General features: G+C 42.0%; 1 protein-coding gene across 1 annotated transcript in view; it reads right to left on the bottom strand.

Moving 5' to 3' along the window:
• Positions 1 to 9,990, bottom strand: part of cacna1c (calcium channel, voltage-dependent, L type, alpha 1C subunit) — a 200,286-nt gene extending 190,296 nt beyond the window's left edge. Inside the window, exon 1 of the mRNA XM_037695828.1 lies at positions 9,812 to 9,990. Coding sequence (XP_037551756.1) covers positions 9,812 to 9,869 — 58 coding nt within the window. The 5' untranslated portion in view covers positions 9,870 to 9,990. The remainder of the gene's footprint in view (positions 1 to 9,811) is intronic.
• Between the last annotated feature and the right edge of the window lie 5,782 nt (positions 9,991 to 15,772).

The raw sequence follows: 15,772 nt of genomic DNA, 5'->3' as shown, positions 1-15,772 counted from the left end.
TTCTGCTATTTCAGCTATTAGCTGTTTATTTGCTAAACTTAGCTTTTCAGCTAAATCCATGCTTTTTTTTATTTTTTAGCTCAATTCAGCTTCTTCTACTTCCTTCTGGTAGTTAAAGCATCTTTCTGCCTTTTCAGCTACTTTTCAGTTATTTTGAGCTCATTTCAGCTTTTTAGCTAATATCAGCTGTTCAGCAAGTTCTTCAGCAATAAGCATTCACACTGCATTTTGCAAATGCAAGTTCTCTAGTTCATCTAGTCTCAGTCCTGCTTGTTAATTTTACAAATACTCCAGCCGTGCAACAAATGCCACATTTTAAAAACACGAAACTGCACAATCGGCCAAGACGACACAAAACCAGCACAAATAGCGGTGACTCTAAATGAAGACATCTGTGCTGCACGTGCAACCTCGAACACTACTTAGATTGTTTTTATGGTTTTGTTTGTGAGATAAACAAATCATCTGAGGGCCATTTAAAGAAATATCCTAAAAATGTTAGATATCATGAAATAACTGGATTTATGAGTTACGGGTAATGTTCAACATGTGAGTAAGGTGTGTTTTTATGCAAAACAACTAATAGATTAAAACTTTCTTAAATGTTACTGTTTAACCATGATCCCAATGTCCGTCTGGCATTAAAATAACAATTTATGATCGCGCAGTGGATGTTATTTAGGTGTTAAACAATAAAAAATATTGGATGCGAAGTCAAAAGAGAAGCTGAGAGCGTCCGAGGGAAAGAGATTTCCACTGGTGGCTTCAGTCGGATCAATACAAGAAAGCGTGTGTGTGTTTGTGACTGTGTGTGTGTCTGTGTTTAGAAACATATGTCCAAACATGCACACATGCACACACAGACGGAGGCAGCCAGGCAGGCACAATGCATGTGGGCAGGCAGCCACTTGGACACACACACACACACACACGGTGCTGCTGGTGTCCCACCAGAAATGAAGACTGAGGCCCGATCACGCTAACAGCAGAGGACAGCCTCTGGATAGATTTCCAATACCCAACTAGAGGCTTAAGCAAGACAGAGTCTCAGATAATCCTCCTCCTTTCTTCTTCTCCTCTGCCCTCACCTCCATCACTCGCTCCATTTTCTACAGTTCCCCCTCTCTATCTTTTTATTCCACTGCCAGGGTGTGTTTTCCACTCCTTACATCCCTATGTGTTCTTCCAAAGTAATCTTTAACTCTCTTATCCCTCCTTCAGTCTCAGTCGCTCTGTGTTTTTTGCTCCCTGGTGGTGTTTTACGTTACGAGCAGCTGTTGAGTCACATCCTTAAGTTACCACCTTCACATGATGCTGTAAGGCACTGAAGTTGATTTCCTCTTGAATTTACTTTTACAAATCAGACTAATTCTAATAGTTGGATATATTGACACAGAATACCAAGTACAGAGATTTATTTATGCTGAAAGCAACAACAGTATTGATGCTGAGAGTGTTATCCTGTGTGTTGCTAATACAGATGTGTGACTTCAAAATCAGCTGAAGCTTTGAGCAGATTTGCAAAATTTTCTTTGCCTCAGTATTATTTCTCTAAAATATATATATTTTTAAAAAGATCTAGTGTGATATGTTCACACTTAGAGCATGTGGTTCTACTCTGTTCTCACCTGCCATCAGGAAACGGGATAAAGTTCAGAGAGGAAAATCTCCAACATGTACCGGTAATCTCAATCCCCGGAAACACAAAAGCTCCAACCACCAGACATACGTTCTATGTGTTTGAAATTGAAATCTAATATGTGATCTAAACCACTCTCTTCCTTCCACTTCTATGGCAAAACTAAATAAGAAACTGTCCTGAGGCATGCTCAATAATCCAGGTAGAAAAATCTAAAAAAGTTAAGTCTGGTCCTCTGGACATTCAAAAAAATAAAACGAAGCAAATCAACAAAAAAATGTAGAAACGTTTCGTCTCTCATCCGAGAGACTTCCTCAGTCTGAGGTGCTGTATTCAGCTCAGTCTCTTAAATAGCACCTTCTCAGAGTGGATCAACCAGTTTTGCTGCTGACAACCAAAATCAGCTGATCACATGCTCAAGAAGGACCATCAGCCTAACAATGGGTCATTAGCACACTGATGGCTGTTTACTGTTCACAGAGGGTTGAGTGATACTAGCAATCACAGCATTGTAAGAGGGGGACAGTTGAACCCGGAGGCCTCCACCCCTGTTTAACGATGGACAATTTCTTTTCACAAAGATGGCCTCCTTTACTCTTCTCTCAAACCATCATTCCTCTCTTTCAGGGATGAAGATGTTCACATCCTGGACAGAGTGACCGCTGGCCTGGAGATGAGTGTAGACCGCAGAGTCCTGGCCTGATGATGTTGATTTTCTGTGCTGGGCCATCCTTTTGGCCAGTGGCTGTTTTGTTTCCCCGATGTAAGACTGATCACAGCCCTCCTGACACTGAACAGCATACACAACATTGCTCTGTTTGTGCCGGGGGACTGGATCTTTGGGATGAACCAGTCTTTGCCGTAATGTATTTTGGGGTTTAAAAGCCACTGGGACGTTATGTTTAGAAAATAAACATCTCAGTAGAGGTGGTCAGTTTAAAATTAAAGTCAGACACCACTCTGAGCAGCAGGACCACACTTTCCACAGAACAACTGTGTCAACTCTTGAAACTGTGCCTGCAGTCAACCTACTTCACATATGGGGAGCAATATTATAGGCAGAAACATGGGTGTGCTATGGGGTCTCCAGTTTCTCCTATTGTTGCCAACCTGTACATGGAGGAGGTAGAAAAGAGAGCCTTGACGTCCTTTTCAGGGACACCACCAAGTCATTGGTTCAGGTATGTTGACGACACCTGGGTTAAAATCAAATCTCAGGAAGTCCAACATTTTACTGACCACATCAACTCTGTGGATAAATACATCAAGTTCACACGAGAAGATGTAAAAAGTGCCAGGTTGGCTTTCTTGGACTGTGAGGTCTCAGTCTCTGATAGAGGACATTTGCAAACTGAGGTGTACCGCAAACCCACCCACACAGACCAGTATTTGCAGTTTGACTCCCATCACCCTTTGGAGCACAAGTTAGGAGTCATCAGGACTCTGTATCACAGAGCAGACAGCGTCCCCACTAGCTCAGAAGCCAGGCAGAAGGAGAAATCCCACACAAAACAGGCTCTAGAGCAATGTGGATATCCTAACTGGGCCTTCCTGAAAGCAGAGAAGAAACCCAAACAGGACTCCAGTCAGCCATCAGGTGAAAAGGAGGAACCCAGACCCAGACCAGTGGTCATTCCGTATGTTGAGGGAGTATCAGAGAAACTGAGACGTTTATTTTCTAAACACAACGTCCCAGTGGCTTTTAAACCCCAAAATACATTACGGCAAAGACTGGTTCATCCCAAAGATCCAGTCCACCGGCACAAACAGAGTAATATTGTGTATGCTGTTCAGTGTCAGGAGGGCTGTGATCAGTCTTACATCGGGGAAACAAAACAGCCACTGGCCAAAAGGATGGCCCAACACAGAAGATCAACATCATCAGGCCAGGACTCTGCGGTCTACACTCATCTCCAGGCCAGCGGCCACTCTTTCAGGGATGAAGATGTTCACATCCTGGATAGAGAGGAACGATGGTTTGAGAGAGGAGTAAAGGAGGCCATCTTTGTGAAAAGAAATCGTCCATCATTAAACAGGGGTGGAGGCCTCCGGGTTCAACTGTCCCCCTCACTCAACCCCCTGTGAATAGTAAACAGCCATCAGTGTGCTAATGATCCATTGTTAGGCTGATGGTCCTTCTTGAGCATGTGATCAGCTGGTTTTGGTTGTCAGCAGCAAACTGGTTGATCCACTCTGAGAAGGTGCTATTTAAGAGACTGAGCTGAAAACAGCACCTCAGACTGAGGAAGTCTCTCGGATGAAAGACGAAACGTTTCTACATTTTTTTTGCTTTGTTTTGTTTTTTTTTTTTTGAATGTCCAGAGGACCAGATTTAACTTTTTTGGATTTTTTAGATAAATAAGAAACTGCAACTTCCTCCTGGTGGAGATTATGTTTTCCATGGTCACATGAGCTGGAGCCATAGAGTACTACTTGAATTCATTCCTTTATGATTAAATATAAATACCATCAAAAATTAAACCTGCATTCCTTAAAGGAATATGCATTACTTATCACTTTGCATGGAAAATAAAAATAAAAGTTGATGCAATCGGTTAGTGCTCAGAGTACAAAATAAAAATGACCGTCACTGACTGTTACAGGAAATTTTAGCTCAAACTGTGTAGAAGTGGTTCAGCTGTAGCCATGTTTGTGTAAGAGTTGCATTAAAATCCATCTAACAAACAGAGACGCATGCAATTACATGACTGCCCGCCTCAACAAAGACAGTAACTAAGAAGAGAGAGCACATGGGTAGGGTTTAAAAAAATGGTTCAAGCAGGCAATACAACAATTTATCTGCTAATCTGATATATTTTTCTTCTTTCGGCTGCTCCCTTCTTCAGGGGTCGCCACAGCAAAATAATTTGCACGAAGACTTGGCGACACAGACCACCGAGCTACCACAGCCCTCTTTGTGGAGCAGGGAGCTGACTTCTAGGATGCCCGGGGAATAGGTGATGGGGTTAACGGCCTTACTCAAGGTCCCAAAGTGGAAAAAATGAGGGTGCTTCACCTTTCCTGACCCACATTTTTGATGTTTTCCGTCTATGGAATCGAACCGGCGACCTTCCAATCATAGGCTTGCCTTCTCTACCTCTACGCCACCACTCCCCACCACTTCAGGGCTGAGATATTGTACAAACCGGATTCCAAAAAAGTTGGGACACTAAACAAATTGTGAATAAAAACTGAATGCAATGATGTGGAGGTGCCAACATCTAATATTTTATTCAGAATAGAACACAAATCACAGATCAAAAGTTTAAACTAAGAGAATGTATCATTTTAAGGGAAAATCTGTTGTTTCCTAATTTCATGGCGTCAACAAATCCCCAAAAAGTTGGGACAAGTCCATTTTTACCACTGTGTGGCATCCCCCCTTCTTCTTACAACACTCAACAGACGTTTGGGGACAGAGGAGACCAGTTTCTCAAGTTTAGAAATAAGAATGCGCTCCCATTCATGTCTAATACAGGCCTCTAACTGTTCAATCGTCTTGGGCCTTCTTTGTCGCACCTTCCTCTTTATGATGCGCCAAATGTTCTCTATAGGTGAAAGATCTGGACTGCAGGCTGGCCATTTCAGTACCTGGATCCTTCTCCTACGTAGCCATGATGTTGTGATTGCTGCAGAATGTGGTCTGGCATTATCGTGTTGAAAAATGCAGGGTCTACCCTGAAAGAGATGACGTCTAGATGGGAGCATATGTTGTTCTAGAACCTGAACATAGTTCTCTGCATTAATGGTGCCTTTCCAGACATGCAAGCTGCCCATGCCACAAGTGCTCATGCAACTCCATACCATCAGTGATGCAGGTTTCTGAACAGAGCGTTGATAACAACTTGGGCTATCCTTGTCCTTTCTGGTCCGGATGACATGGTGTCCCAGTGTTCCATAAAGAACTTCAAATCGTGACTCATCTGACCACAGAACAGTCTTCCATTTTGCCACACTCCATTTTAAATGACCCCTGGCCCAGTGCAAACGTCTGAGCTTGTGGAGCTTGCTTAGAAATGGTTTCCTCTTTGCACTGTAGAGTTTCAGTTGGCAACGGCGGATGGCACGGTGGATTGTGTTCACTGACAATGTTTTCTGGAAGTATTCCTGAGCCCATTCTGTTATTTCCTTGACAGTGGCATTCCTGTTTGAGGTGCAGTGACGTTTAAGGGCCCGGAGATCACAAGCATCCAGTAGTGTTTTACGGCCTTGACCCTTACGCACAGCAATTGTTCCAGATTCTCTGAATCTTTTGATGATGTTATGCACGGTTGATGATGATAACTTAAAAGTCTTTGCTATTTTACGCTGGGTAACACCATTCTGGTATTGCTGCACTATCTTTCTGCGCAACAATGGTGGAATTGGTGATCCTCTTACCATCTTGGCTTCTGACAGACACTGACACTCTGAGAAGATCTTTTTATACCCAATCATGTTGTCAATTGACCTAATTAGTGTTAATTGGTCTTCCAGCTGTTCGTTATATGCTCAATTTCCTTTTTCCAGCCATTTATTGCTACTTGTCCCAACTTTTTTGGGAATTGTTGACACTGTGAAATTTTGAATCAACATATTTTTCCTTTAAAATGTTACATTTACTCAGATTAAACTTTTGATCTGTCATCTATGTTATATTACGAATAAAACATGGACATTTGCCATCTCCACATCATTGCATTCAGTTGTTATTCACAATTTGTTTAGTGTCCCAACTTTTTTGGAATCCGGTTTGTACAATATTTTAAAATCCTAAATTAAATCTGGATGTTTATAGAAAGTTGTGCAGTTTTGTTTCTTTGCTTATTCTATAATTCCATTTTCTGATAGTACACACCTTGAGGTTTTTCTGTTCGTTGATCCAAAATTGTATCATAAACAGGCCATAAACATTGTAAACGTCTTAGACTTGTTCTGTGAAGTGACATTCAATATAAAAACAAAGTTTCTAAATATCTGATCCATCTTCCAGAACCCTTTCGAACCATTCGAGGTGGATGTTAGGTGGTTTCTCGAAGATGTCACCCATTCGACTTCATCATAACCCAAACACATTCTGATACTAAAAAATGCAGAGCAGCATTTTCGTGTGCTGAGACAGCTCAACTTAACGATTTGTAAAAAAACCTTTAGAAATGTCTCATTAGTTGCCAGATATAAAATCACTGAGCCGATCAAATAATCTGAGTGAACTGGCAGCCAGGGTGTCCAGCACCCTGGGCAGCCATCAGAAATCAATTACCATCCCTAACAGAGGTATCATCATGCCTGTGGCACAGTGCCCACAGAGAAAATTACTCTCTGATTGCACTGCTGCTGAAATAGTGTGTGTGCATGTGTGTGTGTGTGTGTGTGTGTGCCAGGTTTACTGCTCGTGTGATTCCACAGGTGAGGGCATTTGTTCCAAAGCTGCATCGTGTACAGCGAGAAGTCAAACAAGTGTCAGCGTGTTAGGCTGTGTTTCCTCTCATGCGTGCCTGATGCACTCGCAACTCAGAAGAGTCCTAAAAATAAGAGTGTTCAGATGTAGAACAGCTGTTGGAGACGACGTGAACATTCAGCACAGACTACGAGTTTGGAGTTAGCGAGCAGATGTAAATGAAACTGGGAACCGAAGGAGAGCTCGAGGTATCAGGAAGTGCAACATGAAGCTTTAGGAAATAAAAAGTATCTTTTGCGTCCTGTGTTAGCTGGACCTGTTTGTCCCTGAATCCCTCAGGGAGCAATTTGACTTTTATTCTAACTCCGTCTAGAAGAAATGCAAAAGTTAAGCTCAGATATAAAGTGTAATTTGTGCAGATGGCACTTAGCAAGCCCTTTGGTCAGTTAGGAAACTAAACTGAAGATTGTTTTAACCAAATCAAATATGCTACATATTACTCAGACTCTTGGCTACAATCACAACAAGCTTTAGCTCATTATACATGCACATGACTGAGTTAGCTTCATTTATGTGTTGGCTAATGTCGCTTAGCTGTGGCATCCATTTTGAGTGATTGTGACTCTGAAAGTTAAACAGTTGTAGAAGTGTATCCATTGATTATTTTCAGAAGCTTTTATTCAAATCTGCCTGATGGTTCATGAGATATTTTGCTAACAGACCAACTGGGTTGATGCGAACAGGCACAGCCAAAGTTTTAGGCATGACATTTCACACTGTGTTTCACTCAAAGTAAGAGTTGGAGATACGGCTAAGCTGCCACATCAAATCTTAGCTAAATATCTGTCGAACTGACAGAGTTGTATCTACTGTTGTGTTTGACATTAGCTGTGTCGGCCATCTTGCATTGCATTGTATTCAAAAGTGAACAAACTTTTGACGTGTTTTCAGTGATTTCTTGCTGAGAGAGTCATTCATTCTGCTAAGATGACAGACAAGCACACAGTCACCTGTGCCTTGGGCGGTGGTCTAAAACAATATAACTGTACGCGGCCCTGATCCGTTTCATACACGCGCTTGTCTTTTTTAATACTTTGAACAAGGCAGATAAAATAATTAGCGGAGCAAAAGCAGAGTATAAATCATCGTGGAGGTGGTGTTTGTCTTCGATCGATGGCAGCTACTATCTGTCACACAGCTGTCACACAGCTGTCAATGAGCCAATGAAGACTGAACTGTCCGTGGTGCTGAAACCTCCACCCAAACATTCGGCCTCACACATTTTCCTTTCTCTCTGTGTCCACACGACAACAATTCAGAGAAAGAAGGCACCTATAAAGTTTAAACTGCCCTGATCAGTCCATAAATCCATTTCATCACCTGTTAGCCAAAACAACGTGCGTGTGTCTTCTTGTGCAACGTGTCCAATTTCATCTCTTTCATTTAAATGTCACGTATAATGCCGATGATGCTGCTGGTGATAACGAGAATGGGTGACTTGATGGGCCCCGATGGGGCCCAATGAGTCTGGGGCTGCTCAGAAAAATAACAACAAAGCATCTGGAGGTGCAAAAATACTAAAAAAAAAACAAGTAAAACAGAGGAAAAGAGGACACAAACTGTCCGGCAAAGATGCTTTTAATTCCCTGAACTGTCAATAAAGAGAGCAGGCCTTTTACCCATGAGTCCATCTATGCAAAACACAACAAAACAGCCCCCCCCCCCCCCCTCTAAAAATAATGATAATAAATGAGGGTGGCAGTAATTATAGAAGCATTAGTGTGCAGGAATCCCACTACACCCTTCAGACAGCAGGATGGACACGACAGCTGCTGCTGCAGGTACAAACCCAGCAGCGTGTGATGAGCTGCTTCACGCTGCAAACTGTCGGTAAAGGTGCCACGCTGCGACACACACAAACACACACACACGCGCGCGCTCTCCTTAGCCCCTGTTGCTATGGAACCTGTCGCCAAGGCAGAGGTGTGATGGAGGAGGTTGATGAGGGGCGACGGAAGACGGTGCGGATGGCGGTTTGTGGGGAAGATCTGACGAGCCGACGCGCTGCCGGGGGTTCGCTCTCCGCAACGTGGGTGGATGGATCGCGTAATACTGCGCCACGCAAACACAGCCATCCCACAGCGAGACACGCACGGGTTTGGATTCACTCTTTACTGGTTTTGTTTCAGTAATAATAAAAACTCTTTACAAGTGAGCTTTGCTTGGATTTTGTGCAAAAACTCTCTGACCTGAAAGGCACCCCATACAGACCCCCCCCCCCCCCCCCTACTGCCACCTGTCATTCCTTATACGCGCTGCTGATAATAATTATATTTTTTAAAATCACATTTTGGTTTATACCCTCCACCACCAAAAAACTAAAGGAGCTTTGGTGTCCAAAGAATGTGCGCGCGCTTCTGCTGTCATTTTTTGAAACAGGTATGAGTCTCCAACATTCATGTTCCCGCCTACAAACAGCCTGTTGGCTAAATATGACCACTGCCCATCCCCGTTCTGCCACAGAGGCCTGTCAAAAGCGACCCCCCCCCCTTCCGCCCCCCAACCTACAAGTGTGAACCGAACCAAGACCTGGAAAACAAGGGCCGCATCCGTGCCCGCAGCTCTGTCGCACAAGTTCCCACCCCCCCAGAAATAAGCAAACTGTTGAAAAGATGAGAGCGAGCACCCCTTTCCCCCTCCCATCCCCTATTTTGGAAACCATACCTCCCTCTCCCCACCACCACATGATTGAATGTTTTAGTTATGAATTAAAAAAAAAACATGGCACATACCTTGATGGTTCTCAAGGGTGTCCTCCGGGATGTACATGTTTTTGCTTTCATTTACCATAAATGTATTCCGGCGGTATTCCTATAGGTGAATGGGAGGAAGAAGGAAAATAAGAGGGGGGGAAAAGCCCCCCCAAAAATAAGGAATTACAAGACAGGGGAAGAAACAACTGTCTGACACGGACAGTTTTTTGTTGTTTTTTTTTGTTTTTTTTTTTTTTTTTGTAGGGGGGGTATTCCGTTTTTTGCTTTTTCTTTTTAACGGGGAGGGTCTCTTCTCATGGAGCGAATATTACCTAATTCCCATGATGGAGGTGAAGGAGATAAAAAAGAGGGAGCGTTTGGCGGAACCGGTTGGGAAAACGCACCGGTGCATCCCTCGGTACATCCGGGCCCTAGGCGAGAAACATGAAACCAGCAATCCCAATTCACACCTTTTGCGCTCCTTCCTCTGGCGTCTCCTCTTCCCTCTCCTCCGCTCGTCGTATAGAACCCCCCCTCAAAACAAACAAACAACCAAAAGAAGAAGGTTTCAAAATGTTACGATGCGCCGCTGTCAGTGGAAGTAGTGCGCAAAAGACGCATTCGTGCGCATCTTCAGCAGCAGCGTGTCAAAATGTGAGGGGATGGAGAGGAGGTGGAGGTGATGGAGGAGGGAGAGGAGGTGGAGGAGGGATAGAAGAGGAGAAGAATTAGGGAATGAGAGGAGTGTAAATATTCCATGCCGGGTAGCGCGGGGTTAAAGCTCCCAAAGGGTTGTCGGTTATTCCACGCAGAGTCCCCACGATGAGAAGGAGCCAGACCGTCCTGTCTCATCCGGACACGGGCTTCTCTGTCCGGATCCAATCCATGCTGATGGTCCAGGCTGTGCGTCTGCGAGTCAGTCAGTCCGCCCTGTCTGCCTGTCCGTCTGTCTGACTGTCTGTCTCACTGATCGGGAGTTGGAGCTCTCTCTTCTCTGCCTCTGCTGCCCCTGCAGCTCAGCTCTGCAGTGATACAGAGAGAGAGAGAGAGAGAACGATCCCCCCCACTCACCCCAACTCCCTCCCTCCTGGTGCATGTAGACGCTCTGACTGTTTCCAGATGTGTGCGCGCGCGCGTCTTTCTGTGTGTGCTAAAGAGAGGGAGAGAAAAGGAAGAAAGAAAAGGAGAAACTGTGCGGGCAGTAGTGGGGAACCGGCGGCTGGGAGCCAGATGAGGTTCATGTTGATGATGATGATGATGTTATGATGCGTGTGGGCACAAAGAGAGGGGCCCACAATATGAAAATATTTAGCAAGGAGAAAAAAAAAACATTTTTTTTTTTCCTGTGATACAGTGAGAATGCTGAGTGACTTAGCAGAACTTTGAAGAAGAAGATGAAACTGAGTCAGGCTGAAAAAAAAGCTAATTAAGAGCTAAAGGTACAAGGCTGGCTAAAAAATAAAAGTAGCAAAAGGTTAGCTTAAAACAAAAGTGGCTAAATAAAAGTACCATAAGTTCATAATCCAGGTTTTTTAAAAAAAATTCAACAAAGTTAAGTCAGGTCATCTGGACGGTTTCTTTCTTTTTTGTTGAAACGTTTCATCTTTCATCCAAAGGACTTCTTCAGTCTGAGGAGCCACAACAAGCTCAGTCCCACAGTCGTAGTGGGCCAACCAGTTTGGACTTTGATGTTTTGAACCACTTTGGCTATGGCTGCCTCAGAGGAGTCGACGGGGGAGAAGTCGGGCTTCAGAAACCATCTTATCACCAGCAAACTGGTTGGTCCACTATGTGAGTGTGCTGCTTGTGATACTGAGTTTATTGTGGCTCCTCAGACTGATGAAGTCCTTTGGATAAAAGATGGAACGTTTCAATAACAACAACAACAAAAAATCAATCAGATGACCTGACTTAACTTTGTTAGGTTACCAGAACAGTAGTTCTAAAAGCTAGCTCAAAATAGAAAGAAAAAAAGTTAAAGCTATAAAGTAGCAAATTTTAGCTAAATATCAAAGTAGCAAAAGATTATCTAGAAGCTAAAGGTTGCAAAATGTTGCTAAAAGTAGCAATAAACTAGCAATAAAAAAAGAAAGTGGCACAAGGCTGTCTAAAACATATAAGTAGCAAAAGGTAGAACCCGCTAGCAGAATGATGAAAGTATAAAAATGCCAAATAGATGTTGTAGAGCAACAAATTAGCTCAAATGTAACAGAAACTTGCTATAGGTAAAAAAAAAAAAAAAAGTATTAAAAAAATTAGTTAAATGCTAAAGCAGCAATAAAAATACAAAATCAAAATACAATAAAACGAGCTAACTGCAAAAGACTTAAAGGTGTGAGTTGCAAAGGGCTAGCAGAAAGAGAAACAAAACAGATGCTAAAAACTACAAGTACCAGAACGTAGCTAAATGTCACGCGTAGGAAAAGCTTAGTTAAAAACTAAAAGTAAATGAATGCAGAAGCAGAATTTAAAGAGAACAGTGGTTTTAAATGAATTGTTGATATCTTGGTGTGTGTTTATGTTTCTACTGGGAAAGTATTTTAAAATAAAAACAAGTTTTTTAAGTATAAAACAAAAGCCAAAGGTTATAGCACCCGTCTCCTGATGAGCTGAGTGACATCATTAGATTGCAAAAATTGTTTTTTTTAAATAGAAAAACAATAGTGTGAAATCAGCACTCGCAAAAAGAAAGGAAGGGGCTGAAACATGAGTTTGACTACAGACATGGAGGAAAGTGTGCCTCGCATGTGTGAAAGAGGAAAATGAAGGGGGATAATGATCCGTGGTAGCCTCACACTAATTTGCGGAGGAACAAACAGAGATTGCAGACCTGGATATCTCATTGGTCCGTACTCCCTTCACATCTGGACCCTTTCAGCTCCATTCTTTTATTTGGCCTAGGTTCTGTTTACATGCTCACTAAACGTCTTTTTTTTCCCCAACTCTTTTGTGACTTAAGCTCTGATCTGTTCACGGCCGCCTTCAAACAGGAAGAAACCACAAGGACACTGTTTTCTTGTTTCTATTTCTTTCTGTGCTATCTGATTGCAGTGTGGAAGCAGACTCGAATCTCACTCGCTCAGAAAGGTCAGCACTCAGTGAATGTGAACCCTTTTATCCCCAGGACAAGAAAAAATATATAAAAATTGGAATCTGATTATGGCTTTTCTCTCTCCTTTCCCCACCCTTAGGACAGTGGAGTACGTTTCGACATTGCTCTCTATAACCAGAAACAAATTTGTTCGGGCCCTTGAGGCACGCCAAGTCATTTTTCTGGAGATGTTGGCCCTTTCTTAAAAGTCGCACAGCAACGACATGAAGCTAATTTCAGGGTGAAAATGTTAAAGCGAGTCAACAAGAACACCTCTTAACAAAATCAACGGCTCCGAGTCAGTTTGGCTCTGTCGTTGCACAAATAACTGAGCTGTTTCCTCCAAGGATGTCCAACGTTCTCACCAAACACAAATTCAGTATTTTACATAAAAAATGAGTTTTGAGTCCCAATAAAACTTAGAAAAAATACAGTTTTTGCAGAGCACAACGACCACATGGGCTCAGTAATGCATCAGGATGTACAGGCGCCTCTGTCTGAACAGTATAGATACTAATCATAGTACTGGCCTTTCAGTATAATTGTCTGTGACACTGAATACGAAGTTCACAATGTGCAGGCCTCATGTCAATCTCACTGCAGGCTATAATCAGGAGGTGCATCGGATGACTCAACCCAGCCTGCATTCATGAGTTCAGCGCCGCACTGCAAAGTCAACGCCCACCATTCTGCAATAGCATGAAGCTTTTTGTCCACATGTGTCACCGTAGACGTAGTAAAGACAGGGAGACAACTTAGAAATGATTCAGTTGATGGCATTTGACAATCGAATTGTCCTTTGCAGAACAATCTATAGAGCTTGGTGATTCAGAGGTTATATTAATATACTGAGGGAAGGGTTGCTGGTGCTGAAGAATGAATAGAAACTCCCTTTTTAGGGACTTAATTTACAATTTACGAAAACGTGAAGCTAGTTCTACTTTAAACATGCTTATTATTAAATGCTTATTATGCACTTGACTGAGGAACAGCTTCTACCCTGAAGCTGTTAGACTCATAAATCCCAAACCAGGATTATCACTGTGAAAAAAATCACTGTAATGCCACTTTGATTGGTGATATGTGCTGCTGATAAACCATGCTGCTGATCTCATGCTGCTGATCTCATGCTGTCCTCATCCTCACACAGACTCATGTTCGTGCTGCTGTTGTTCGGCGTATTGTTTTGCACTATTAGTGTTTAGCGTATATCTTAAATCCTTATTTACTGTTTCACTTTATATTTTTGTTATTGTTGGATGTAACTGGGACCCTGAGTACACAATTTCATTCCACCTCATGTACCGCATGTGGTGAAATGACAATACTTGAAATTGAACTCGAAAATGATTTTTAAACAAATAGACATGGCGGAATGAATGAAATACATCAATACATTTATCAACATTTTACACAAAATGGTAATGATTTCTGAAAATGAAAAAATATAACTAACTCAAGACAATGTGCAAACAAATTTGTTAAAAACTGTTTTGGTCATGTTGTTATGACTTATATAAAGTTGTCAAATTACTCGTTCTGCTGTATTTTCTTTTGTAACAGATTTTAAAATATCCTTTAAAAGACAGAAATCAAAAGATGACATGAAAGTAATTTATGGTTATGTGACATAACTAATTTTTTCACAGTAAAAAAAAAATTCTGTTAGTTGCAGTTGACAGACATTCGCCCTAAAATAGATCATACCAGTGTACAACCCATTAAAATACACTTTTATTGGCAGATTTAAAACAGTGTGGATTACACTTACTGTGAAAAGTTTTTGTGATTATCTTATTAGTATTAAACATGGCTACTTTTAATGGCCATGATTTAACTCTGTTTTTTTCAGTCATTTTCTGCTTCGTTGTTGTTGTTTTTTCCTCCTGAAAACCAGAATTGTTTAAAAGTTGTTGTTTTTTTAACTTAAAAACTGGCAACAAAACATACAAATAAAACGGGATCAGAGAGACACGGAGGAAACAGAGCACAGGGAAGCACAATCTACGGACCAAAGGATCAGGTGAGAGTGGGAGGGGCAAGAATTAGTTTAGTTTAGTTTATTATTTTTTGAATATGTAAAAAAAAAAAAAATAGCATGAAACATAATGTCAAAACTTTTTGTTTTACATATTCAAGGGAGTGGGTAGAAGTATAAACTTATATACATTTATGTTTTAAGAATAGAAACCAAGTGAGTGGAAAGACTCTGGAGAACTAACTAAACACATGATGATGAACTAAATAGGAATCATCGAGACATGATTGATCCTGACATTTTCAGCTTCGTATAACTTTATGTTCTGTACAAACGATGGCGCTTAGGTTGCGTCATCGTCACATTACGCTGTTATCTGATGCACCAAGGCAGAAATAAAATTAGATTATTAAAAAAATGTCCAAGGTGGAGCCAGTTTTATTGGTTTTATGAATTACTCTGTTCTAAATCTAGAGATAGGGTTCTGTTCCATAATGTCATAAGATAATGCATCCAAAGTGTTACAAGATAAACTCGTGACCCTGAAATTTGAGCAATTATTTAGACCTGCATGAAGTTTATACTTGGCGCCTCTTTTTGCTCAACTAAAATGGGCTAAATAAGAAACGGACTTGACATCTCGGCTGCTTTCATTGCTGCAGATCTTGCTGCAAATACACAGTGAGACTCGTGGTGGGCTGACTCTCCCCCAGACTGGCTTCTGTTAGTCTGTGAATGGAAGACAGACAGGAAGGACCGAGAGAAGGAAGAGTGGACGGAGGGCAGGTCGTGGGAACAGATACTTCTGCCCAGGGGACACGCAAACATGCAGACACACACACACTAATGTGCCTTAAAATCCAGCCTGTTTGTGGAATATCACTTCCATTTTTGACTTTTCTATTTTTGCAATCGACACTTTTTGTATGTG

This window comes from Nematolebias whitei, chromosome 22 (genome assembly GCF_014905685.2).
Source record: "Nematolebias whitei isolate Nwh7 chromosome 22, NemWhi1, whole genome shotgun sequence".
In the NCBI taxonomy this organism is placed as follows: Eukaryota; Metazoa; Chordata; class Actinopteri; order Cyprinodontiformes; family Rivulidae; genus Nematolebias; species Nematolebias whitei.
Note: the sequence above shows the minus strand (reverse complement) of the source record. Positions and strands in the feature narration are given on the sequence as shown.